Here is a 25,914-nt window from a genome sequence, read left to right on the forward strand (position 1 = left end):
TAGGTGTGTCCAAGCTTTTGACTGGTAACAACATTGAGAACCGTATGTTTGCAGTGCATCATCTGGAGTTGCACCTAGCAAATTATAACTGATAAATGAAATACAGGTTGTTAGCGATGCGGTTGAGACTGAGGCTGGCCAAGTCAACAAGGTCCCCAGGGAGCTGCAGGGGAACGGGGAAGGGGTTGGCGTGCTTGAACTTGGGGAACCATCAGAAGATGGTACTTCCTCATAGGGTGAATCTTGTCCCTGAAGATCTGGACCTTAAGTCTGGACATTTGGCATGATACCTGATTATACAGAACATGATACCTGATTATACAGAACATGATACCTGACTATACAGAACATGATACCTGATTATACAGAACATGATACCTGATTATACAGAACATGATACCTGACTATACAGAACATGATACCTGATTATACAGAACATGATACCTGATTATACAGAACATGATACCTGACTATACAGAACATGATACCTGATTATACAGAACATGATACCTGATTATACAGAACATGATACCTGATTATACAGAACATACCTGATTATACAGAACATGATACCTGACTATACAGAACATGATACCTGATTATACAGAACATGATTATACAGAACATGATACCTGATTATACAGAACATGATACCTGACTATACAGAACATGATACCTGATTATACAGAACATGATACCTGATTATACAGAACATGATACCTGACTATACAGAACATAATACCTGATTATACAGAACATGATACCTGACTATACAGAACATGATACCTGATTATACAGAACACGAATGAATGACAAAACAAGGGTCTGACAATGAAATATCTCGCTTCATATTTTAATGGTTTGAGAGCCACTGTTCTGAAAACAGTGGGCCAAATCGCTCTCTCTCTCTCTCACACACACACACACACACACACACCAGTGTTACCCCTATATTCATTTAGCAGGGGCGGGCAACCGCTGCTGAATTATTTCCGCCACAAAATATAATTTCAAAAAACAAACAATACAAATGTGGGGTTTGGTAAAATGTTGTCAGTATAAATATAAATGACAGAACCGGATGTAAAGTATGTAGAAAAGATAACGGACCTATATATTTTTTAAATAAGATAATCTTTGACAACTAACAAGCACCACTAAAAACTAGAGTCAGAGAGAATCTAAAATTCCAAAAGTGTCATGGCATGGGGCCCCCATTGATTTTGTTACATTTGTGTCATTCAGATAGCGTAAGCCATGGCAAAATGTGTAGTATTGCAGGAAATTAGCTTTAAAATAGCAAAACTGTGCCTGTGGCCAAGAGGAGGGTCATTAAAATATCTGGTTGGAGACCACGCAATTGGCCACGCCCCTACGTCAACTTTGCCACCGCTGCTGAAACAAATCGTGGGGGAAACAGTAAATGCACAACACAAACACACCACTGCCCCTCACCCACCATAGTTCTCCATCTGTTCCAGCAGGTGCACCCCGCACTCCTGCTGTCGGGGGTAGTGGTTGAACAAGCACTGGATAAAGTTCCTGGGCACAAACACCTCCTTGGGGAAAACATCCAACAGCTTGTTGTAGACTGTAAGGTCCCGTTCCACACCGAACTCTGGCACCTTCTTCAAGGCTGCGTAAATGAACTCTACGTGACCTCAACGCCATATTCCCCTCTTACTGAAGACATCCACCACTCCGTTGAAGGTGGCTTTGGTCTTGGCCTTCCTGGCCTCCCTCTCAAACAGGTCATCATGAGTTATCAGTGACCTGTCATTGATTCTATTCTCGTCCTCTTAGGTCTGTGGGTACGAGCTGGCTCTTATAACATCCAGGGCTGTCATGGAAACGCCTGTTGAGGACGAGGAAATGCATTGACGAGGAGGTACAAGCAGTCAACATAGTTCAACAAAATGCATGAAAGGGTAACTTGAAACACCGTAGTGCAGGGCTCTCCAACCTTGCTCCTGGAGTGCTACTATCCTGTAGGTTTTCATTCCAACCTTGTTCCTGGAGTGCTACTATCCTGTAGGTTTTAATTCCAACCTTGTTCCTGGAGAGCTACTATCCTGTAGGTTTTCATTCCAACCCTAATCTGGTACATTTGTTTCTAATAATGAGTTGGTTTATAAGATGAATCAGGTTATTTACAACTGGGGTTCACCTGGAACATGGTTGGAGAGCCCTGCCGTAGTGCTCCTTACCCTACGATTGAGGTTAACGATCACCCATCGCTATCCACTCAAATTTAACTACCATGTTGATGTGATTACCTGCGGAAATTCCTATGGATTTAGGGTGTGACATACCTGGCCACAGGTGTTGTGTAGTGTAATTAGGGAAAATGCTGTGGCTGTCTGACACAGGGTGGCATGTTGGACAGCTGCTCTGACAGAGGGGGCCAGGAACCACACACTCTGGAACCGTAGTAGACAGCAGGCACAGTTCATGGTTCATGCATCATGTGGCTCCTACAAAAGAGAAGAGTGAAGCTGACATGATTAACAAGATAAGCAGATGGGACAAATAGTAGTGACACTGAATCTGCACTAATATTAATATATTGTACTAATAAGAATATATTGTGACAGCTTGCAAAACATATGTGCATATCAATCTCTGTGGTTTTGATGGGAGCATGACACAAAAGACAAACACAGGACAACATACTGTATCTTTTACCTAGCTATAAGTAGCCATTCAATTTATGACTATGTCACATAGTATGTGACAATTCAACTTGAGTGACCTTAGAAGCTCGTAAGTTATACGTAGGTAAAAGTGTGGTGAGATTCTCCATCGTATCACGTCTCCTTCAGACATGTCACACCATGTAGAACCCCCGGATGCATTTCCTGGTTCAAGCGGGTTTTTGTTCCCCCATGATTTCAAAAACAAAGACGCCGAGCTTTAGTTCCGCCATCGTGTCGTTGAAAATAAGTACAAAAACACGCCACCAGGTGGCAGGAAATCTCTGTGAATTAAAAATATCAGTTGAACAGAACTTCTGGATGACAGGGGTGAACTCAAAAAGTAGTTCTACAACGTTTCAGTAAGGAGCATATTATTATTAAATACACACATAGCCATCGCAAAACAGGGGGATAGTTATACCATACTTGTCTCCACGAGCATAATTTGTGAAATTCTGGTGCGGAGTGTATGTGAATCTATTGGGCGATTGTGCACTTGTCCCCCCCCAATGTTCAGCTCATTTCCTGAATTTGTGTAAAGTATTTGAGTGCATTATTTTTTTGGGGGGGGGGAGACACACACACACACACACACACACACACACACACACACACACACACACACACACACACACACAAAATCCTCTCTCGCAACTGCGCACGTTGCCATGCGTGTCTCCTCTCTTTTCTAAAGAAACAACTTCAGCGCGAGCTCCCGAGTGTGATTTCTGACACACTCCGGGTACGAGCAGCAGCATGGAAAATACACCCCAAAACAAACTCCACTCTTAGAAGACAGTAAATAACTTCTGGGCGATCAGTCATGGATGGTTCTACGAATAGCCTAGGTAAGTAAAGCATCTAAAATCGTATTTGTATTTAACCATTTCAGACTTTGAGTTGCTTCTTTCTGTATGTCAACCACACAGTTACTTATGTGGGCGTATCAGTCTGCAAATTACAAAGCAGCATGTGTAGTTTGTGCGAAACATGCAATTGAAAAACTGAAAACACACCTTTGCAATTGTATAAAGGAGTAATCGCAATTTGATGATAACCTCGGGCCAATGATGTTATGTGCTTTCAGTTTGTAGGGATTTTGCTATGTTCTTGTTCACTCTTTTAAATAATGAAAATTCACGTTGTTGTATCCTATAGGGAGGTGTGAAACAAAGTAATTCATATCCCCCATCATCTCTCTTGAGATAGGGTGTGCATATGGAGTTTTGGTGAATGGCAGACGTGGGAACAGAATGATATCGAGAATGTTCTCTCCCAATTGGGTAGAATGCTAGATTACGTTTTGCCAGGTTAGTTCCTTAGTTTGTGGTCTCTTGACAGTTTCTATGGCTAGGCAACCCCATTAGCTACACCAATAAACAGGAATGCATTCAAATGGATTGATTTTTAATTTGAATAGTGATGTATAAGCTCCTTGATCACGTTGAAACAACAGTCATATTCAAAGCTCTAGGGCGACAGTCCTATGTGGAAGTTAGTTCAGTGCATTGAGCAACAGGCTAGACACAATTGAATCTCTCCGTAGTTATGGATGCATTTAAAGCCCTGTCAGAGTTCTACAGTCACTGTCGTTGTTGGACCACCATCTGCACTTGATCAACTTCAAAGGTTCCTAGATCAAGCAAGAGAGAGGAACTATAACTATAAACAGCATATTGACATGATGGGTGTTCAAGATGTGATGCATGAACTAATTTGGGAGTACCAACCCATCTCTCACCCAGACATCTTTGGGCATGGTTTTAAATGGAAATTACAGTTATTCAGTTTGTGGCTGTTAATAATTGTCCCCCCATGTTGCAGTAGCATTGGTTATGCTGCTACTGCCTTGGCAATGGAACTTTTAATGGGTTCTACAAAGGAGTAGAATGGGAGCCATTATGGCATATCTGTATCAGTCCCACCTTAGGTGCTGATGTTTTGTTTACTGTCTTGTAAACGGGGGGGGGGGGGGGGGGTGATGACGACGACACACACACACACAGGGGAACAGTCAATGTTAGAGAGCAGAAAAACCGTGATGTATCATAGTATTTTGGTATTTTATTAGGGTCCCCATTAGCTGCTTTCGAAAGCAGTAGCTACTTTTCTTGGGGTCCACATAAAACATGTAACATGAAATAATACAGAACATTAATAGACAAAAACAGATCAAGGACATAACTACATAAATGTAAAAATGGCACACACAGCCTACATATCAATACATTCACACACAATATCTAGGTCAAATAAGGTAAAAGCGTTGTGTCCCCTGAGGGGTTGATATATCTGTTTTTTGAAACCAGGTTTGCTGTTCATTTGAGCAATATGAGATGGAAGGGAGTTCCATACACTAATGGCTCTATAATACAGAATGTGTTCTTGAATTTGGAGACTGTGAAAAGACCCATTCTGGCATGTCTGGTGGGGTAAGTGTGTGTGTGTGTCAGAGCAGTATGTAAGTTGACTGCAAATGATTTGGAATGTTCAATACATTAATGTTTCTAATAAAATAAAGTGATACAGTCAGTCTCTCCTCAACTCTTAGCCAAGAGAGACTTGCATGCATAGTATTGATATCAGCCCTCTGATTACAATGTAGAGCAAGACGTGCCGCTCTGTTTTGGGCCAGCTATAGCTTAACTAGGTCTTTCTTTGCAGCACTTAACCACATGACTGTACAATAATCAAGATAAGATATAACTAGAGCCTGCAGGACTTGCTTTTTTTATGTGTGGTGTCAAAAAAGCAGAGCATCCCGTTTATTATGGAAAGACCTCTCCGCATTTTTAAAACCATTGAATCTATATGTTTTGGTCCATGACATTTACAATCTAAGGTAACAGCAAGTAATTTAGTCTCCTCAACTTGTTCAACAGCCACACCATTCATTACCAGATCCAGCTGAGGTCTAGAGCTTAGGAACTGATTTGTACCAAATACAATGCTCTTAGTTTTAGAGACGTTCAGGACCAGTTTATTAATACCACCCATTCCGAAACAGACTGCATCTATTTGTTTAGGGTTTCAGTGACTTCATTAGCTGTGGTTGTTGACATGAATATGGCTGAATCATCAGCATACATGGACACAAAGGCTTTGTTTAATGCCAGTGGCAGGTCATTGGTAAAAATAGAAAAGAGTAGAGGGCCTAGAGAGCTGCCCTGCGGTACACCACACCCTACATGTTTGAAATTATAGAGACTTCCATGAAAGAAAATCCTCTGTGTTATATTAGATATATAGCTCTGGATCCAGGTTGAAAAGCCATAAATCATGATGTTTTCTAAACAACAGGTTATGGTCAATAATATCCAAGGCTGCACTGAAATCTAACAGTAGAGCTCCCACAATCTTCTATTATCAATTTCTTTCAACCAATCAACAGTCATTTGTGTCAGTGCATTATATGTTGAGTAAATTGTGACTGACTGATCTACAAATAATATTGAGTAGTTAGTTAGTTATGATTTGTAGATCAATCAGTCTCGACTCGCCTTTAAAGTCGGCTGCAATATCTAACGGGCCCAAATATCACATGGAGAGGCAGACGCCGGTTAGCAACTGTGTGTAATGCCTGTCTGTCAGTATGTTTTAGAGGTCGACCGATTTATTCGCATGGCTGATTTAATTAGGGCCGATTCAAGTTTTCACAACAATCGGTAATCTGCATTTTTGGATGCCGATTATGGCTGATTACATTGCAATCCACGAGGAGACTGCATGGCAGTCTGACCACCTGTTTTCCGAGTGCAGCAAGGAGCCAAGGTAAGGTGCTAGCTAGCATTGATTATTTTTATAAGATAAGTTTCATCTTACCATAATCACTAGTTAACTACACATGGTTGATGATATTACTAGGTTAACTAGCTTGTCCTGCGTTGCATATAATCAATGCGGTGCCTGTTAATTTATCATCAAATCACAGCCTACTTCGCCAAACGGGTGATGATTTAACAAAAGCGGATTTGTGAAAAAAGCACAATCATTGCACCAATGAACCTAACCATAAACATCAATGTCTTTCTTAAAAACCTCTCTGGGATACGTGGGACGCTAGCATCCCACCTGGCCAAAAGCCAGTGAAAATGCAGAGCGCCAAATTCAAATAAATTTCTTTAAAAATTCAAACTTTCATGAAATCACACATGCAAGATAGCAAATTAAAGCTCCACTTGTTGTGAATTCAGCCAACATGTCAGATTTCAAAAAGGCTTTTCGGCGAAAGCAAACGATGCTATTATCTGAGGATAGCACCATAGTAAACAAACAAAGAGAAGCATATTTCAACCCTGCAGGCGCGACACAAAACGCAGAAATAAAAATATAATTCATGCGTTACCTTTGACGAGCTTCTTTAGTTGGCACTCCAATATGTCCCATAAACATCACATCCTTTTGTTCGATTAATTCCGTCGATATAATCCAAAATGTCCATTTATTTGGCGCATTTGATCCAGAAAAACACCGGTTCCAACTTGCGCAATGTGACTACAAAATATCCCAGAAGTTACCTGTAATCTTTGCCAAAACATTTCAAACTACTTTTGTAATTCAACTTTAGGTATTTTTTTAACGTAAATAATAGATCAAATTGAAGACGGGATAATCTGTGTTCAATACAGGAGGAAAACAAACTGTAGCATGCTTTCTGGTCACGCATCTCTATCTAACAGTACACTTCAAGTTACCCTCGTTCAAGATGGCCGTACTTCTTCATTACACAAAGGAATAACCTCAACCAATTTCTAAAGACTGTTGACATCCAGTGGAAGCGATAGGACCTGCAAGAAGGTCCCTTAGAAATCTGGATTCCCAATGAAAACCCATCGAAAAGAGAGTGACCTCAAAGAAAAAAATCAGAATGGTTTGTCCTTGGGGTTTCGCCTGCTAATTAAGTTCTGTTGTACTCACAGACATGATTCAAACAGTTTTAGAAACTTAGTGTTTTCTATCCTCATCTACTAATAATATGTATATCTTATCTTTTGGGGATGAGTAGCAGGCAGTTGAATTTGGGCATGCATTTCATCCGGATGTGAAAATACTGCCCCCTGTCACCAAGAAGTTTTTTAAACCTGCATATTTTTAGTTAAGAAATTCATGTTAGCAGGCAGTATTAACCAGGGAAATGGTGTCACTTCTCTTGCGTTCAGTGCAAGCAGAGTCAGGGTATATGCAGCAGCTTGGACCGCCTGGCTAGTTGTGAACTGTGTGAAGACCATTTCTTCCTAACAAAGACTGTAATTAATTTGCCAGAATTTTATATAATTATGACATAACATTGAAGGTTGTGCAATGTAACAGCAATATTTCGACCTAGGGTTGCCACCGGTTCGACAAAATACGTAACGGTTCCGTATTTCACTGAAATAATTAACATTTTGTTTTTGAAATGATAGTTTCCGGATTTGACCATATTAATGACCTAAGGCTCGTATTTCTGTGTGTTTTATTATAAGTCTATGATTTGATATTTAAAAGAGCAGTCTGAGCGGTGGTAGGCAGCAGCAGGCTCATAAGCATTCATTCAAACAGCACTTCCCTGTGTTTACCAGCAGCTCTTCGCAATGTTTGAAGCACAGCGCTGTTTATGACTTCAAGCCTATCAACTACCGAGATTAGGCTGGCAATAGTATAATCCCTATAAGAACATCCAATAGCCAAAGGTCTATGAAATACAAATGGTATAGAGAAATAGACCGAAAATAACTACAACCTAAATCTTCTTAACTGGGAATATTGAAGACTCATGTTAAAAGGAACCACCAGCTTTCATATGTTCTCATGTTCTGAGCAAGGAACTTAAGCATGAGCTTTTTTACATGGCACATATTGCACTTTTACTTTCTTCTCCAACACTTTGTTGTTGCATTATTTAAACCAAACTGAACATGTTTCATTATTTATTTGAGACTAAATAGATTTTATTTACGTATTATATTAAGTTAAAATAAAAGTGCTCATTCAGTATTGTTGTAATTGTCATTATTACATATATAAATATAAAAATCGGCCGATTTTAATTGGTATAGGTTTTTTTTGGTCCTCCAATAATCTGTATCTGCGTTGAAAAATCATAATCGGTCCCACCTCTCGTATGTTCCACACACAGCTAACTAGAATAAGTCCCACTAAGCACAGATCTGGGATCAGCTTATCCTACAACAATTCTATCCTCAGCTATTTACGACTTACAAAGTGAAACTGCCATCAGATTAGCACTATGTTTTATTCAGTCAGCAGGATGGGACTGTCAGTGGGCTGTCAGTGAGTTTACTGTTAGGGATTGTGGGTATTAGGCTGAACTGTCCATAAAATCACAAATGTCTCTCCCCCATAGCTACTTGATAATTCCATGCTGTCAAGTCACAAAGCACTGTTGATTAGGGTCTGAGAACGTCAGATAGCTTGCTTCTATCTGGACCTCTTCATTTGGTTATGGTTTTCATTGCAGTAGTCGGTAAAAGGTTTGTTCATAACTTGCTTTATCTACACATGAGAAAAAATGCGGGTGCTTTTGACATGGTTGACTATATCCAGCATCTCCTTTGCACTACCATCCTCTGTGTGTGAGTGAGAGATCGTACTGGTATTACTCTTGACATTTGACATTCGCTTTATCTGCATTCAAAGCAAGAATGCTCTTGCAAAATTTCCCTCCGATTTTAAGTTTAGTGACACTGTGTTGACCCCAAACAGCTCAAGAGAAATCTCTGTGGGTGTTTAATGTTTATTTTCAGATTGTTTTAATCCTCTTAATCTTGTGTTTAGCTTCAATATTTGCGACCAATGTTTAATCTTCAGCGAGTATCAAATATAGAGTATTCTACTGCAGGCTTTAGTGTGTCAAGGATTGATGTAGGTTGAGCAGCTGACGAAAGTCCACACTTTTCCATCAGACAATGCTACTCTGAATTTTCTCATACGATAATAAGATATGATCATAGAGCAGCGTTTTCTATTATACTTTAGACACGGAGTTATAGCAGCAGACAGTATTCATTTCCCTGCATATATTCGCAGGTGGGGCTGAGTCTGTCAGTGTGTTCTGCTGTAATGTAGCTATATCTCTCTGTTTCGGTTCAGTGTGAAAAGTTACATGGAAGAATGCATCGCCCACAGCTCGTGCAGAAGTGTAAAGTATAGGCACAGGATGTATTGTGGTGGCATCATGCTCGTGACGACATGGGTCCCGGGGACAAGTGACGGGGACAGACGCTCTCTGTAGGTGGTGAATGCCACCCGCTACGGTGCATCACTGGAAAGGAGTTGACAAAATGGTGGGTGAAATGTGGGAAAAGTGTGTGTGTGTGTGTGTGTGCTGTCAATCCTTACTCTTGAGAGTCTGGAATGGAAAATAACCGTCACGTCTCGATTAAGACTGTTTCAACCACAATGACGTAACAGTGATAAATCAGTCGAACAATCTGTTGAGGTTAGATTGCAAGTAAGGACTTTGGAGACATCAAGATAAGAAAATACCAAATTTATTAAGAATCGAAAAAGCATCTATAAAACATAAAGATAGAAACGAAAACGTCCTTATAGCCATAAAACCGCTACTTTGACACCAATTCAAACCTTGATTAAAAAGTGCTTTTTCCTTTTAATTAAACTTCAGTTCTTCAAAAAGTTAGCCTGGGCAAAATATTTATGTTAAATGTTTAACCTTTTATTGATCTAGGTGATTCAATTTCTTTACAATGACGGCCTGGCCAGTGATAACTGAGAAGTGCTGTGCAATAAAAAATAAATCAACTAAAAACATTAAATCACAGGACAAGACAGACATCACAACACAGAAGCACTTGGACATATGACAAACAAAAGTCAATCCAGAACAGTTACAGCACAAGGAGAACAGATATCATAACACATCTAGATGATGTTTCTCTAATTTCCACTCTTTTCTGTGCCGAGTGGCCATCTGAGGTCTTGTGGGCGATAAATGGCTCTACACCAGGAATCATCAACTAGATTCAGGCGCGGGCCTATTTTTATAGATTTGTTTTTCTTGAGCAGATGGTCGGGGGGGCGGAACATACAGAGAGTATTGCAGACACCTTGACTCGTACACATTTCTTTACATTTTTTAAACATTTATTTAACCATTATTTAACTAGTCAAGTCAGTTAAGAACAAATTCTTATTTACAATGACGGCCTACTGGGGAACAGTGGGTTAACTGGCTTGTTCAGGGGCAGAACGACAGATTTTTACCTTGTCTGCTAGGGGATTTGATCCAGCAACCTTTCGGTTAATGGCCCAAAGCTCTAACCACTAGGCTGCCGGGCCAATTCTTAAGTTACAGCCTTATTCTAAAATGGATTAAATAAAACAAAATCCTCATCAATCTACACACATTACCCCATAATGTCAAAGTCAAAACAGGTTTTTAGAAATTTTTACACATTTATAAAAAATAAAAAACAGAAACCTTATTTACTAAAATATTCAGACTGTTTGCTATGAGACTCAATTGAACTCAGGTGCATCCAGTTTCCATTGATCATTCAATTGATTGGACATGATTTGGAAAGGCGCACACACCAGTCTATATATAAGGTTCCACAGTTGACAGTGCATGTCAGAGCAAAAACCAAGCCATGTGGTCGAAGGAATTGTCTGTAGAGCTCCGAGACAGGATTGTGTCGATGCACATATTTGAGGGAGTGTACCAAGACCTTTCTCCAGCATTGAAAGTCCCCAAGAACTCAGTGGCCTCCATCATTCTTAAATTTAACAAGTTTGGAACCACCAGGACTCTTCCTAGAGCTGGCCAAACTGAGCAATCGGGGGAGAAGGGTCTTGGTCAGGGAGGTGACCAAGAACCCGAAGGTCACCCTTACAGAGCTCCAGAGTTCCTCTGTGGAGATGGGAGAACCTGCCAGAAGGACAACCCTCTCTGCAGCATTCCACCAAACAGGTCTTTATGATAGAGTGGCCAGACGGAAGCCACTCCTCAATTAAAGGCACATGACAGCCCGCTTGGAGTTTGCCAAAAGGCAAAGGACTCTCAGACAATGATAAACAAGATTCTCTGGTCTGATGAAACCAAGATTGAAGTCTTTGGTCTGAATGCCAAGCGTCACGTCTGGAGGAAACCTGGCACCATCCCTACAGTGAAGCATGGTGGTGGCAGCATCATGCTGTGGGGATGTTTTTCAGCGGCAGGGGCTGGGAGACTATTCAGGATAGAGGGGAAGATGAACGGAGCAAAGCACAGAGAGATCCTTGATGAAAACCTACTCCAGAGCGATTAGGACCTCAGACTGAGGCAAAGGTTCACCTTCCAACAGGACAATGACCCTAAGCACACAGCCAAGACAATGCAGGGTGACTTCGGGACAAGTCTCTGAAATGTCCTTGAGTGGCCCAGCCAGAGCCCGGACTTGAAACTGATCAAACATCTCTGGGGAGACCTGAAAATAGCTGTGCATCGATGCTCCACATCCAACCTGACAGAGCTTACTTATGTAAATGTGATATTTCATTTTTTTTAATACATTTGCTAAAATTTCCCCAAAACTGTTTTTGTTTTTTCATTATGGGGTATTATGTGTAGATTGATGAGAAACAAATCTATTTCAGAATAAGGCTGTAGCATAGAAAAATGTGGAAAAAGTCAAGGGGTCTGAATACTTTCCGAATGCAATCTAATTACAAATAATTTGTGGACTGAAAATTGACCGCAAGAAGCCCAAACATGTATAATGTTTGACTAAAACATAATAATTTCAAACCTTGCTTACATTTGTTTTTTTGATCACGATTTCTTAAATCAAAATCACTTGGGGCTGATTTCTTGATGTGTTTACAGTGTGTTATATAATGTCCATTATGCTCAGAGAACTTGGGGGTCCAAATATAACCATCCGCGGCGTAAAGCGTAATTGTGTTGTTTTCTTTTCCTACCAGTATCGTTGTTTATCAGTATTCATCAGTGTGATGTTATGGTTCTGATATTTCTTGGTAAAATGGCGTCCAACTCTATACAAACAGTGGCTTAAACTGATCCCTGGAATAACAGTTTGTTGAGGCATTGTTTGAGTTGGCGTCACTTTCATAAAGTCACCATAAATAATGAACGGAGAATGTAGTTGGGTATTTTACTACTTTTAGCCAAGCACTGCTTCGTCAAACTATTTCCAGCTTTACTTGATTTTTAAAACGGATTGAGGGAGAGAATGAATGTGTGTATGATGAGAGAAAGGAACAGAAAGCCAGAGAGAAAGGAATAAAAAGAGGAAGACGTGAGGAGTGGCTCCAACATTCAATCAGACCAGATACCACACTCCACTCCAGCACTCCAGATTGCTTCCAGCCCCCGTCCAGTTCAGTCGTTGTGCATGTGTGTGTTCCTCTCCAGCTTCCTTTGGGACTCACCCTCGGGCCTTGGCTTGTCATGAGAAAAAAAGTTGTAACGACAGAAAAAATAGAAGCTTGGAAATTTGTGACAAGGCAGCTGGGTCTGTGTGTGTGTGTGTGTGTGTGTGAGCAAACAACCCTCTCCAGTGTTCATTATTGTGCTAGACGCAGGTCTGGGCAATTCCAGTCCCCCGGGGCCTGATTGGTGTCACACTTTCCCCCCCCCCCCCCCATATCTAGCAAACGCAGCTGATTTTAAACGAATTGCATTTTAAATTGAAGATCATGATTAGTTGATTATTGGAGTCAGGTGTTTTAGCTGGGACTGGGGCAAAAGTGTGACACCAATCAGGCCCCCAAGGACTGTGGTTGCCCAAGCCTGCTCTAGAGGAAACATAAACCCCTCTTCCTTTTTACTTCCTGGACATTCTATTCCCATCTGTTGTTCCGGCTCCCGTTCACAACCATAAATACCATACCTCCCCTAAAAACAGACCAAGAACACAAACCACTAATTACTTCCCGATGTGTTCAGGAGTGCTATTGGCTACGTTCTTGAACGTCCCCCTGAAAGATGGGTTGTGCCTAAGACTGCAACAGTTCCTTCAGTTCACAAATGAATGAAGAATGATAAGGTATCGTACAGTAACCGATCTCTCCTTTGAGAGTGCAGACCTACAGTACCTGCTGCAACAATGCAATGTACCGTAGTTCTGCAAGTTCCCAACTGTGCCTTTTGTACCTGCAAGTGGCCAGCAGTGTACCTTTTTTATAATGGCTACGGTCTCACCCAGTTTTGTAAAATGTGTTCCCTTTACGTACCACACTGCTTTTGTAGGTACACATATTGAAATGGAACTCTTTATTAAAGGTTGTACTAGTGGTGGCAGTTTTAATGGTTAGCATTAGCAACAGCAGCGGTAATAAAACCAGGCAAACTTTAAATACTCTGAACATAAATATAAATGCAACATGTAATGTTGGTCCAATGTTTCATGAGCTGAAGTAAAAAATCCCCTGAAATGTTCCATATGCACAAAAGCATTTCACCATTGCCAAGATAATCTATCCACCTGAGACGTGTGGCATATCAACAAGCTGATTAAACAGCATGATTATTACACAGGTGAACCTTGTGCTGGGGACAAAAGGCCACTCTAAAATGTGCACTTTTGTCACACAACACAATGCCACAGATGTCTCAAGTTTTGAGGGACCGTGCAATTGGCGCATGCTGACTGCAGGAATGTCCACCAGAGCTGTTGCCGAGAAATTAATGTTAATTTCTCTACCATAAGCCGCCTCCAACGTCGTTTTGGAGAATTTGTCAGTACATCCAACCGGCCTCACAACCGCAGACCACGTGTAACCATGCCAGCCCAGGACCTCCACATCTGGCTTCATCACCTGTAACTCAGTAAAATCTTTGAAATTGTTGCATGTTGCATTTATATTTTTGTTCAGTGTATATTACATTACATTGTAATTTATGCGATGGCTCAAGATTCTGTCCACATTCTTGGCTTCATCTTTCAAGCCCCCTTGGGATTTGATTTCTGAATCATAGCCACGTTTGCTCAGATCTGTGAGTTTTAGCATTTAATGCTAGTCTTGTTCCATTCGCCACAGATAATAGCAGTAATACTGTATTAATAACTTAATTTCTGTGTTTATTTAAATATGATAACTATACTGACTAAAGACCCATTATTCAGAGGTGCAGGCCCACACAATCTGAGATAAATCAAGACAACCTCTACATTATACACATTGTCATGATTTTTGTCCTGTGTAAAGTTTGCGTGAGTCATTTTGTATATGACGTTAAGCCTCTTTCCTGCAGAAACACTCTGGGTTTGGATTGTGTGTGTGTGTGTGTGTGTGTGTGAGCAAAAACGAGGCAGAGAAAGTGAGAACGATTGCATGGAAGTGTCTGTCTGAATTGGGAGGTAAATAAAATAGATCATGTTTCAGTGATCATTAACAGTACACAAAGTCCATTGTAATCTCTTCTCTCTCCCAGCTGTTTCTCATATCTAACTGTTAACATTTTCGTCCACAAGTCTCAACTTCATGCTTTGCAGTTGATCGAATCAGCTGAGGTTTGCCAAAAACGATGGGAGTTGAAAGACTGAAAAGGAATCTCTTCCATGTTGCTGGCTTTTCATTTAGGTTTCAAGTCAGTGGATTGGAACAGAGGCTAATGTGTTACAACCCATTCCATAGAGATAGGCCTAAAATGTAAATACTTGTGTTCTATTTAAAGGTGCAGTATGCAGAAATAACTCCGCCATTTCCTAGTTTCTGTTTGTGACAAAACAAGCAGTCCTTCTGTAGAGAATTATTATACCATCTAAACAGCTGTGAAATATATTTTCCATAACAAAAATATTGTATTTTCATCTGTTTGAAGTAGAGTTTGACCGATTTATGATTTTTCAAAGCCGATATTGATTAATCGGGCGATTTTTAAATGTTTTATTTTTTATTTGTAATAATGACAATTACAACAATACTGAATGAACACTTATTTTAACTTAATATAATACATCAATAAAATCAATTTAGGCTCAAATAAATAATGAAACAGTCAGACAGCTCTATCAAATCATAGACTTAGTTATAACATAATAACACACAGAAATACGAGCCTTAGGTCATTTAATATGGTAGAATACGGAAACTATCATCTTGAAAACAAGACGTTTATTCTTTCAGTGAAATACGGAACCGTTCCGTATTTTATCTAACGGGTGGCAACCCTAAGTCTAAATATTCCTGTTACATTGCACCACCTTCAATGTTATGTCATAATTACGTAAAATTCTGTCAAATTAGGCGGCCCAAACTGTTGCATATACCCTGACTCTGCGTGCAATGAACGCAAGAAGTGACAAAATTTCACCTGGTTAATATTGCCTGCTAACCTGGATTTCTTTTAGCTAAATATGCATGTTTAAAAATATATACTTCCGTGTATTGATTTTAAGAAAGGCATTGATGTTCATGGTTAGGTACACATTGGAGCAACGATACGAACCACATCAATTATAAGCAACGCAGGACACGCTAGATAAACTAGTAATATCATCAACCATGTGTAGTTAACTAGTGATTATGATTGATTGATTGATTTGTTTTTTCTAAGTTTAATGCTAGCTAGCAACTTACCTTGGCTTACTGCATTCTCGTTACAGGCAGTCTCCACGTGGAGTGCAATGAGAGGCAGGTAGTTAGAGTGTTGGACTAGTTAACTGTAAGGTTGCAAGACTGAATCCCCCGAGCTGACAAGGTGAAAATCTGTCGTTCTGCACCTGAACGAAGCAGTTAACCCACCGTTCCTAGGCCGTCATTGAAAGTAAGAATGTGTTCTTAACTGACTTGCCGAGTTAAATAAAGATTTAAAAAATTGGGGCAAAATCGGTGTCCAAAAATACCGATTTCCGATTGTTATGAAAACTTGAAATCGGCCCTAATTAATCGGCCATTCCGATTAATCAGTCAACCTCTAGTTTGAAGCTCATCTGCAAAAACGAAAATAAAAAACACAAACTAAACTTAAGAATAGAAATAGCGCACATAGAAGAGATCAACTGTTTCTTAGACTTGCTTTCAATGAGAATGACAGATCTATGACTCACATTTATACGTGAATTTGGTCGGGTCGCCCAAAAAGTTAGATATTGCAGCATTAATTCTGTATCCCATACTGTGTTGTTTAGTATACACTCTGCGATTAGACCTCCTCGTTGGTTTATTATCTGTAGGCCACAGAGCATCTACTCTTCACGGTGCTGGTGAATGTCAACATTCTTTAGTGCCCTAACTCAACCACTTGAGTCAGGTGTTTCCTGTCCTTGATTAGAGGTTCTTGCTCTCCTGCTACATTCCAGACCTCTTCAATCTAGTGTGTGAAGTCACGTGTTTGCCTATGTATGTCATCATGACCAAGTTCATTGAGTTCAGTTACAGTTCGCCTCAGCGTGGAATTTAAACGGCAAGAATATGATGTATGTAGTGTTATCAAAACCACAGTATAGTGCGTAACACTGCATTCTCTCTTTTCATGTATTGTTCACTAACACTCGCACTTGTCTATTATCCCTTTACTAGCACTGACTTCGCTGATAGTAAATTTTTCCTCAATAAAGTTGCTATGGTTGTGATATGTGGTTGTTACACCTAGCTACCTTAAGAGGAATGCACTAACTATAAGTTGCGCTGGATAAGAGCGTCTGCTAAATGACTCAAATGTAATGTAAATGTATTCCTGTATCATCTTCCATAGCTGCTGTTGTTCTGTCTGTGTGGTGTGTTTCTAGTGAGAGGCTTGGTCTGGCCCTGTAGACTGCTGGTTCAGTCTCGGTCTGAACACAGACTGCAGAGACAGTCTTCCTTCCGGCAAGGCTCAATGACCCCATTGTGTATGGACTGGAGCTATGGTTCTGGTCGTCGTGGGTGGGTGTGCGTGCGTGCGTGCGTGCGTGTGTGTGGGTGGAGTGAAGCCATGGTTCTGGTTTCAGAGATTGCATACAAAAGTGTGCGGGTGTGTGTGGGCGGGTGTGTGGGTGTGGGTGGGTGTATTGATTTGAAGCCATCACTGGAATCTGAAAATATAGATATTTTTCTTGCAGGCTTCAAGGCGAGGGATATTTTCATGCTTTCAAGTCGTTAAGCGGAACTGTTTCTCCTCTGGTGATGGATTGCATGTTCGCTTGGCCACTGCATTCTTATCCAACTGTTTAAAGTGTTGTTTTTCCTTACGAGCCAAACCAGGCAAAACAGTCAAGTGCTCTAGGATCTTTTAGGAAACGCTTCACCCAGTGCTCACTAGTAAGTAGGTGAGAGGCACTCGGTGAGAACCACTCCTCCTCCCAATGGAAATGAGCACACTTGGAGTAACAAATACTTCGTATCAACAACAATGACTGTTAAATGATAGCTTAACTGCTACAGTGGATGGATTCAGTAGCAGCATAGGTTATACCAGCTGTGGGGACAGTAGGCAAAGGGTTAGGGACAAAGTAAAGAGAAAGTATCATGCTGTGGGTCACTTGCATACCATTAAGAAAACGATAAGATCCGTGACTTGATTATGAGAATTTCCAGTTTTTGGGGATTTTCGCAAAATGTAATCCATAGAATGGCCTTCTGGAGGAAAGGTTGTTGACAATATTTTACATTTTGTATCTAAAAGCATAATTTTAGAAATAATTTATCAAAGTTTGCATATTTATTATACATCAGCCTTACCCAGGGCTTTTTTAAGACTCCATTAAGTTTTATCTGTAGGTGCTACAAAGCAAAAAGTGGTGTTATATGAAGCTTTACTGTAATAGGAGTAGTATTTTGATTTCAATTTTTTTTAAATGACATTAATTTAAGATGGCCGACCGTTGTTTTCAACGGAATCTACTCCCATTCGCATACCACTGTTTGGTGGTTGCTGCCATCTTCCTAGATCCAGTTTTACTGGGACAACTACGCCTGCACACTAGCAGTGTTCATTTTGGCACTCTTTTGATTTGGTCAGTTTGACTAAAATATCGTTGTCTTAGTCACATTTTTGTAGTTTGAATAATTATTTGGTCTAGTTATTGTCAATGTTGAAAACAGTTTATTCAACTAAATGCCCTTTCTTTTTTTGTCATAGTTTTAGTCACATCTTATTTTTATTGCCTCATTAAGCTATAGTAAACATACAGTGCCTTCGGAAAGTATTCAGACCCTTTGACTTTTTCCATATTTTGTTACGTTACAGCCTTATTCTAAAATGTATTAAATTGTTTCCCCCCCCATCAATCTACACACAATACCCCATAATGATATCACAATACCCCATAATGACAAAGCAAAAACAGGCTTTTAGACATTTTTGCAAATGTATACACAAAAAATAATTATCACATTTACACAATTTTTCAGACCCTTTACTCAGTACTTTGTTGAAGCACCTTTGGCAGAGATTACAGCCCCGTGTCTTCTTGTGTATGACGCTACAAGCTTGGCACACCTGTATTTGGGTAGTTTCTCCCATTCTTCTCTGCAGATCATTTCAAGCTCTGTCAGGTTGGATGGGGAGCATTGCTGCACAGTTATTTTCAGGTCTCTCCAGAGATGTTAGATCGGGTTCAAATCCCGGCTCTAGCTGGGCCACTGAAGGACATTCAGAGACTTGTCCCAATGCCACTGCTGTGTTGTCTTTGCTGTGTGCTTAGGGTCGTTGTCCCATTGGAAGGTGAACCTTCGCCCCAGTCTGAGGTTGTGAGTGCTCTGGAGCAGGTTTTCATCAAGAATCTCTCTGTACTTTGCTCTGTTCAATCAATAAATCAAATGTAAGAAGGGCTTTATAAATACATAAACTGATGCCACAAAGTGCTGTACAGAAACCCAGCCTAAAACCCCAAACAGCAAGCAATGCAGGTGTAGAACAGGCAGAACAGTTGAAACTGGAACAGGTGGACTGGGGACAGCAAGGAGTCATCAGGCCAGGTAGTCCTGAGGCATAGTCCTAGGGCTTAGGTCCTCCGAAAGAAAGAGAAAGCGAAAGAGAGAGAGCATACTTAAATTCACACAGGACACCGGATAAGACGGGGGAAATACTCCAGATATAACAGACTGACCCTAGACCCCGACACAAACTATTACAGCATAAATACTGGAGGCTGAGACCGGTGGGGTCGGGAGACAGTGGCCGATAACCCCGGACAGGGCCAAACAGGCAGGATATAACCCCACCCACTTTGCCAAAGCACAGCCCACACACCACTAGAGGGATATATTCAACCACCAATTTACTATCCTGAGACAAGGCCGAGTATAGCCCACGAAGATCTCCTCCACGGCACGAACCCAAGGGGGGAAGGGACAACCCGGACAGGAAGACCACGTCAGTGACTCAACCCACTCAAGTGATGCACCCCTCCTAAGGACGGCATGGAAGAGCACCAGTAAGCCAGTGACTCAGCCAGTGGAGAGAAGTGAACCGGCCAGGCAGAGACGGCAAGGGTGGTTTGTTGCTCCAGTGCTTTTCCGTTCACCTTCACACTCCTGGGCCAGACTACACTCAATCATATGACCTACTGAAGAGACGAGTCTTCAATAAAGACTTAAAGGTTGAGACCGAGTCTGCGCCTCACATGGATAGGCAGACCATTCCATAAAAACGTACCGCTATAGGAGAAAGCCCTGTCTCCAGCTGTTTGCTTAGAAATTCTAGGGAGAGTAAGGAGGCCTGCGTCTTGTGACCTTAGCGTACGTGTAGGTATGTACGACATGACCAAATCGGAAAGATAGGTAGGAGCAAGCACATGTAATGCTTTGTAGGTTAGCAGTAAAACCTTGAAATCAGCCCTAGCCTTAAGAGGAAACCAGTGTAGAGAGTCTAGTGTAATGTGATGAAATATTTTGGTTCTCGTCAAGATTCTAGCAGTCGTGTTTAGCGCTAACTGAAGTTTATTTAGTGCGTTATCCGGTAGGAAAGTACAGTCTGGCCAAAACTTTTGAGGATGACAAAAATATTAATTTCCACAAAGTTTGCTGCTTCAGTATCTTTATATATTTGTGTCAGATGTTACTATGGAATACTGAAGTATAATTACAAGCATTTCACAAGTGTCAAAGGCTTTTATTGACAATTACATGAAGTTGATGCAAAGAGTTAAGTTTTGCAGTGTTGACCCTTATTTTTCAAGACCTCTGCAATCCACCCTAGCATGCTGTCAATTAACTTCTGGGCCACATCCTGACTGTCGGCAGTCCATTTTTGCATAATCAATGCTTGGAGATTGTCCGAATTTGTGTGGTTTTGTTTGTACACCTGCATCTTGAGGATTGACCACAAGTTCTCAATGGGATTAAGGTCTGGGGAGTTTCCTGGCCATGGACCCAAAATATTGATGTTTTGTTCCCTGAGCCACTCAGTTATCACTTTTGCCTTATGGCTCGGTGCTCCGTCATGCTGAAAAAGGCATTGATTCATCACCGAACTGTTCCTGGATGGTTGGGAGAAGTTGCTCTCGGAGGATGTGTTGGTATCATTCTTTATTCATGGCTGTGTTCTTAGACAAGATTGTGAGTGAGCCCACTCCCTTGGCTGAGAAGCAACACCACACATGAATGGTCTCAGGATGCTTTACTGTTGGCATGACACAGAACTGATGGTAGCGCTCACCTTGTCTTCTCTGGACAAGCTTTTTTCCGGATGCCCCAAACAATCGGAAAGGGGATTCATCAGAAAAAATGACTTTACCCCAGTCCTCAGCAGTCCAATCCCTGCACTTTTTGCAGAATATCCGTCTGTCGCAGATGTTTTTCCTGGAGAGAAGTGGCTTCTTTGCTGCCCTTCTTGACAGCAGGCCATCCTCCAAAAGTCTTCGCCTCACTGTGCGTGCAGATGCACTCACACCTGCCTGCTGCCATTCCTGAGCAAGCTCTGTATTGGTGGTGCCTCAATCCCGCAGCTGAATCAACTTTAGGAGACTGTCCTGGCGCTTGCTGGACTTTCTTGGGCGCCCTGAAGCCTTCTTTACAACAATTGAACCACTCTCCTTGAAGTTCTTGATGGTCCAATAAATGGTTGATTTAGGTGCAATCTTACTGGCAGCAATATCCTTGCCTGTGAAGCACTTTTTGTGCAAACCAATGATGACGGCACGTGTTTCCTTGCAGGTAACCATGGTTGACAGGAAGAACAATGATTCTAAGCACCACCCTCCTTTTGAAGCTTCCTGTCTGTTGTTCGAACTCAATCAGCATGACAGAGTGATCTCCAGCCTTGTCCTCGTCAACACTCACACCTGTTTTAACGAGAGAATCACTGACATGATGTCAGCTGGTTCATTTGTGGCAGGGCTGAAATACAGTGGACATGTTTTTTGGGGATTCAGTTCATTTGCATGGCAAAGAGGGTCTTTGCAATTAATTGTAATTCATCTGCTCACTCTTCATAACATTCTGGAGTATATGCAAATTGCCATCAATACAAACTGAGGCAGCAGACTTTGTGAAAATGAATATTTGTGTCATTCTCAACTTTTGGCCATTTAGTGCTTTATCCGGTTAGCTGAAAAATAGAGCATTGCAGTAGTCTAACCTAGAAGTAACAAAAGCATGGATTAATTTTTCTTCATCATTTTTGGACAGAAAGTTCCTGATTTTTGTAATGTTACGTAGATGGAAAAAAGCTGTCCTTGAAACAGCCTTGATAAGTTCGTCAAAAGAGAGATCAGGGTCCAGAGTAACGCTGAAGTCCTTCACAGTTTTATTTGAGACAACTGTACAACCATGAAGATTAATTGTCAGATTCAACAGAAGATCTCTTTCTTTCTTGGGACATAAAACTAGCATCTCTGTTTTGTCCGAGTTTAAAAGTAGAACGTTTGCAGCCATCCACTTCCTTATGTCTGAAACACATGCTTCCAGGTATGGCAATTTTGGGGCTTCCACATGTTTCATCGAAATGTACAGCTGTGTCGTCCCCATAGCTGGTGGTGATCGATGGTATCAATAGCAGCACTCAGGTCTAGGAGCACGAGAACAGATGCCATTAAAAGGTCATTTTCCACCTTTACAAGTGCAGTCTCTGCTATGATGGGGTCTAAAACCAGACTGAGGCGTTTGTCTTCAGGAAGGCAGTGGGTTGCTGCGGAACAGCTTTTTCAAAACAATTTGAGAGGAATGGGTGATTCGGGTATAGGCCGATTTGTATATTTTTCTGGTTCGAGGTTTAGCTTTTTCAAGAAAGGCTTTATTACTGCCACTTTTAGTGAGTTTGGTACACATCCAGTGGGGCGGCAGTGTAGCCTAGTGGTTAGAGCATTGGACTAGTAACCGAAAGGTTGCAAGTTCAAATCCTGAGCTGACAAGGTACAAAATCTGTCGTTCTGCCCCTGAACAGGCAGTTAACCCACTGTTCCTAGGCCGTCATTGAAAATAAGAATTTGTTCTTAACTGACTTGCCTAGTAAAATAAAGGTAAAAAAAAAAAAAAATCCGGTGGATGGAGAGCCCTTTATTATGTTCAACATAGGAGGACCAAGCACAGGAAGCAGCTCTTTCAGTAGTTTAGTTGGAATAGGGTCCAGTATGCAGCTTGAAGGTTTAGAGGCCATGATTATTTTCATCATTGTGTCAAGAGATATAGTACTAAAACAATTGAGTGTCTCTCTTGATCCAAGGTCCTGGCAGAGTTGTGCAGACTCAGGACAACTGAGCTTTGGAGGAATACGCAGATTTAATTGAGGAGTCCGTAATTTGCTTTATAATGATCATTATCTTTTCGTCAAAGAAGTTCATGAATTTATCACTGCTGAAGTGAAAGCCATCCTCTCTTGGGGAATGCTGCTTTTTAGTTAGCTTTGTGAAAAATAGGATGATCGAGCAGCAATGGGGGCTCTTTGATACCGCAAGCTAGTCGGAAGACTTCCAGTTTGGTGTAGCGCTATTGCCGGTCCAATTTTCTGGAAGCTTGCTTCAGAACTTGGGTATTTTCTGGAAGCTTGCTTCAGAGCTCGGGTATTTATTGGAAGCTTGCTTCAGAGCTCGGGTATTTTCTGGAAGCTTGCTTCAGAGCTCGGGTATTTTCTGGAAGCTTGCTTCAGAGCTCGGGTATTTTCTGGAAGCTTGCTTCAGAGCTCGGGTATTTTCTGGAAGCTTGCTTCAGAGCTCGGGTATTTTCTATATACCAGGGAGCTAGTTTCTTATGACAAATGTTTTTAGGGGTGCGACTGCATCTAGGGTATTACACAAGGTTAAATTGAGTTCCTCAGTTAGGTGGTTAACTGATTTTTGTACTCTGATGTCCTTGGGTAGGCAGAGGGAGTCTGAAAGGGCATCTAGGAATCTTTGGTTTGTCTGAGAATTTATAGCACGCCTTTTGATGATCCTTGGGGTCTGAGCAGATTAGTTGTTGCGATTGCAAATGTAATAAAATGGTGGGCCGATTAGTCCAGGATTATGAGGCAAAACATTAAGATCCACAACATTTATTTCACGGGACACTTCCACAGAGTATGACTGTGGCAGTGAGTAGGTCCAGAGACATGTTGGACAAAACCCACTGAGTCGATGATGGCTCCGAAAGCCTTTTGGGTCTGTGGACATTTCCAGGTGAATATTAGTCACCAGAAATTGTAATATTATCTGCCATGACTACAAGATCCGATAGGAATTCAGGGAACTCAGTGAGGAATGCTGTATATGGCCCAGGAGGCCTGTAAATAGTAGCTATAAAAAGTGACTGAGTGGGCTGCATAGATTTCATGACTAGAAGCTCAAAAGATGAAAAGTTTTTTTTGTGAATTGAAATTTGCTTTCGTTAATGTTAGCAACACCTCCGCCATTGCGGGATGCATGGGGGATATGGTCACTAGTGTAACCAGGAGGTGAGGCCTCATTTAACACAGTAAATTCATCAGGCTTAAGCCATGTTTCAGTCAGGCCAATCACATCAATATTATGATCAGTGATTAGTTCATTGACTATAACTGCCTTGGAAGTGAGTGATCTAACATTAAGTCGCCCTATTTTGAGATGTGAGATATCACGATGTCTTTCAATAATGACAGGAAAGGAGGAGGTCTTTATTCCAGAGAGATTGCTAAGGTGAACACCGCCATGTTTAGTGTTGCCCAAACTAGATCAAGGCACAAACACAGTCTCAATGGGGATAGTTGTGCTGACAACACAGACTGTGCTAGTGGCAGGCTGGCTAACAGCCTGCTGCCTGGCCCTGTCTATGTTAGTAGATGAGATGAGAGCACCCCTCCAGCTTGGATGGAGTCATTCAGTCCTCAGCAGGCCAGGCTTGGTCCTGTTTGTGGGTGAGTCCCAGAAAGAGGGCCAATTATATACAAATTCTATCTTTTGGAAAGGGCAGAAAACAGTTTCATCTTTGCCTCAATCCTGACTAGACTACCAGTCCCTGCAGCTTTAAAACTTTCCCACAGCATGATGCTCCTACCACCATGCTTCACCGTAAGGATGGTGCCAGGTTTCCTCCAGACGCGATGCTTGGCATTCAGACCAAAGAGTTTAATCTTGGTTTCATCAGACCAGAAAATGTTGTTTCTCATGGTTTGAGTCTTTAGGTGCCATTTGGCAAACTCCAAGCGGGCTGTCATGTGCCGTTTACTGAGGAGTGACTTCCGTCTGGCCACTCTACCATAAAGAACTGGTTGGTGGAGTGCTGCAGAGATGATTGTCCTTATGGAAGTTTCTCCCATTTCCCCAGAGGAAGTCTGGAGCTTTGTCAGAGTGATTATCGGGTTCTTGGTCACCTCCCTGACCAAGGCCCTTCTCCCCTGATTGCTCAGTTTGGCCGGGCGGCCAGCTCTAGGAAGAGCCTTGGTGGTTCCAAATTTCTTCTATTTAAGAATGATGGAGGCTACCCACCACTGCGACCTGTACGCTCTTGTTGGCTGGCCCTCGCTTCATACTCGTCGCCAAATCCACTGGCTCCAGGTCATCTACAAGACCCTGCTAGTTAAAGCCCCCCCTTATCTCAGCCCGCTGGTCACCATAGCAGCACCCACCTGTAGCACGCTCTCCAGCAGGTATATCTCTCTGGTCACCCCCAAAACCAATTCCTCCTTTGGCTGCCTCTCCTTCCAGTTCTCTGCTGCCAATGACTGGAACAAACTACAAAAATCTCTGAAACTGGTAACACTTATCTCCCTCACTAGCTTTAAGCACCAGCTGTCAGAGCAGCTCACAGATTACTGCACTTGTACATAGCCACTCTATAATTTAGCCCAAACAACTACCACTTCCCCTACTGTATTTATTTATTTTGCTCCTTTGCACCCCATTATTTCTATTTCTACTTTGCACATTTTTCCACTGCA

At 41.5% G+C, this 25,914-nt stretch overlaps 1 protein-coding gene and 1 long non-coding RNA gene across 7 annotated transcripts in view; one reads left to right on the top strand and one right to left on the bottom strand.

The window, feature by feature from the left end:
* Positions 1-1,773: 1,773 nt before the first annotated feature.
* Positions 1,774-2,844, bottom strand: LOC135516416 (uncharacterized). The gene is made up of 3 exons (XR_010451928.1): positions 2,686-2,844; positions 2,277-2,474; positions 1,774-1,855 (listed from the first exon to the last, which is right to left on the bottom strand). It is a non-coding gene; the product is annotated as an uncharacterized LOC135516416 (long non-coding RNA).
* The window catches only part of LOC135516414 (echinoderm microtubule-associated protein-like 3), a 48,624-nt gene continuing 24,521 nt past the window's right edge, over positions 1,812-25,914 (top strand). For 3 of the 6 annotated variants that reach the window (XM_064940708.1, XM_064940709.1, XM_064940711.1), the window contains exon 1: positions 3,304-3,544. In XM_064940708.1, the coding sequence (XP_064796780.1) occupies positions 3,520-3,544 (25 nt within the window). In that variant the 5' untranslated portion in view covers positions 3,304-3,519. Of the gene's footprint in view, positions 1,889-3,303; positions 3,545-25,914 lie in introns of those variants that run through there. The other 3 variants (XM_064940712.1, XM_064940713.1, XM_064940714.1) reach the window with 3 other exon arrangements.

This window comes from Oncorhynchus masou, chromosome 27, assembly GCF_036934945.1.
Source record: "Oncorhynchus masou masou isolate Uvic2021 chromosome 27, UVic_Omas_1.1, whole genome shotgun sequence".
Taxonomy (NCBI): Eukaryota; Metazoa; Chordata; class Actinopteri; order Salmoniformes; family Salmonidae; genus Oncorhynchus; species Oncorhynchus masou.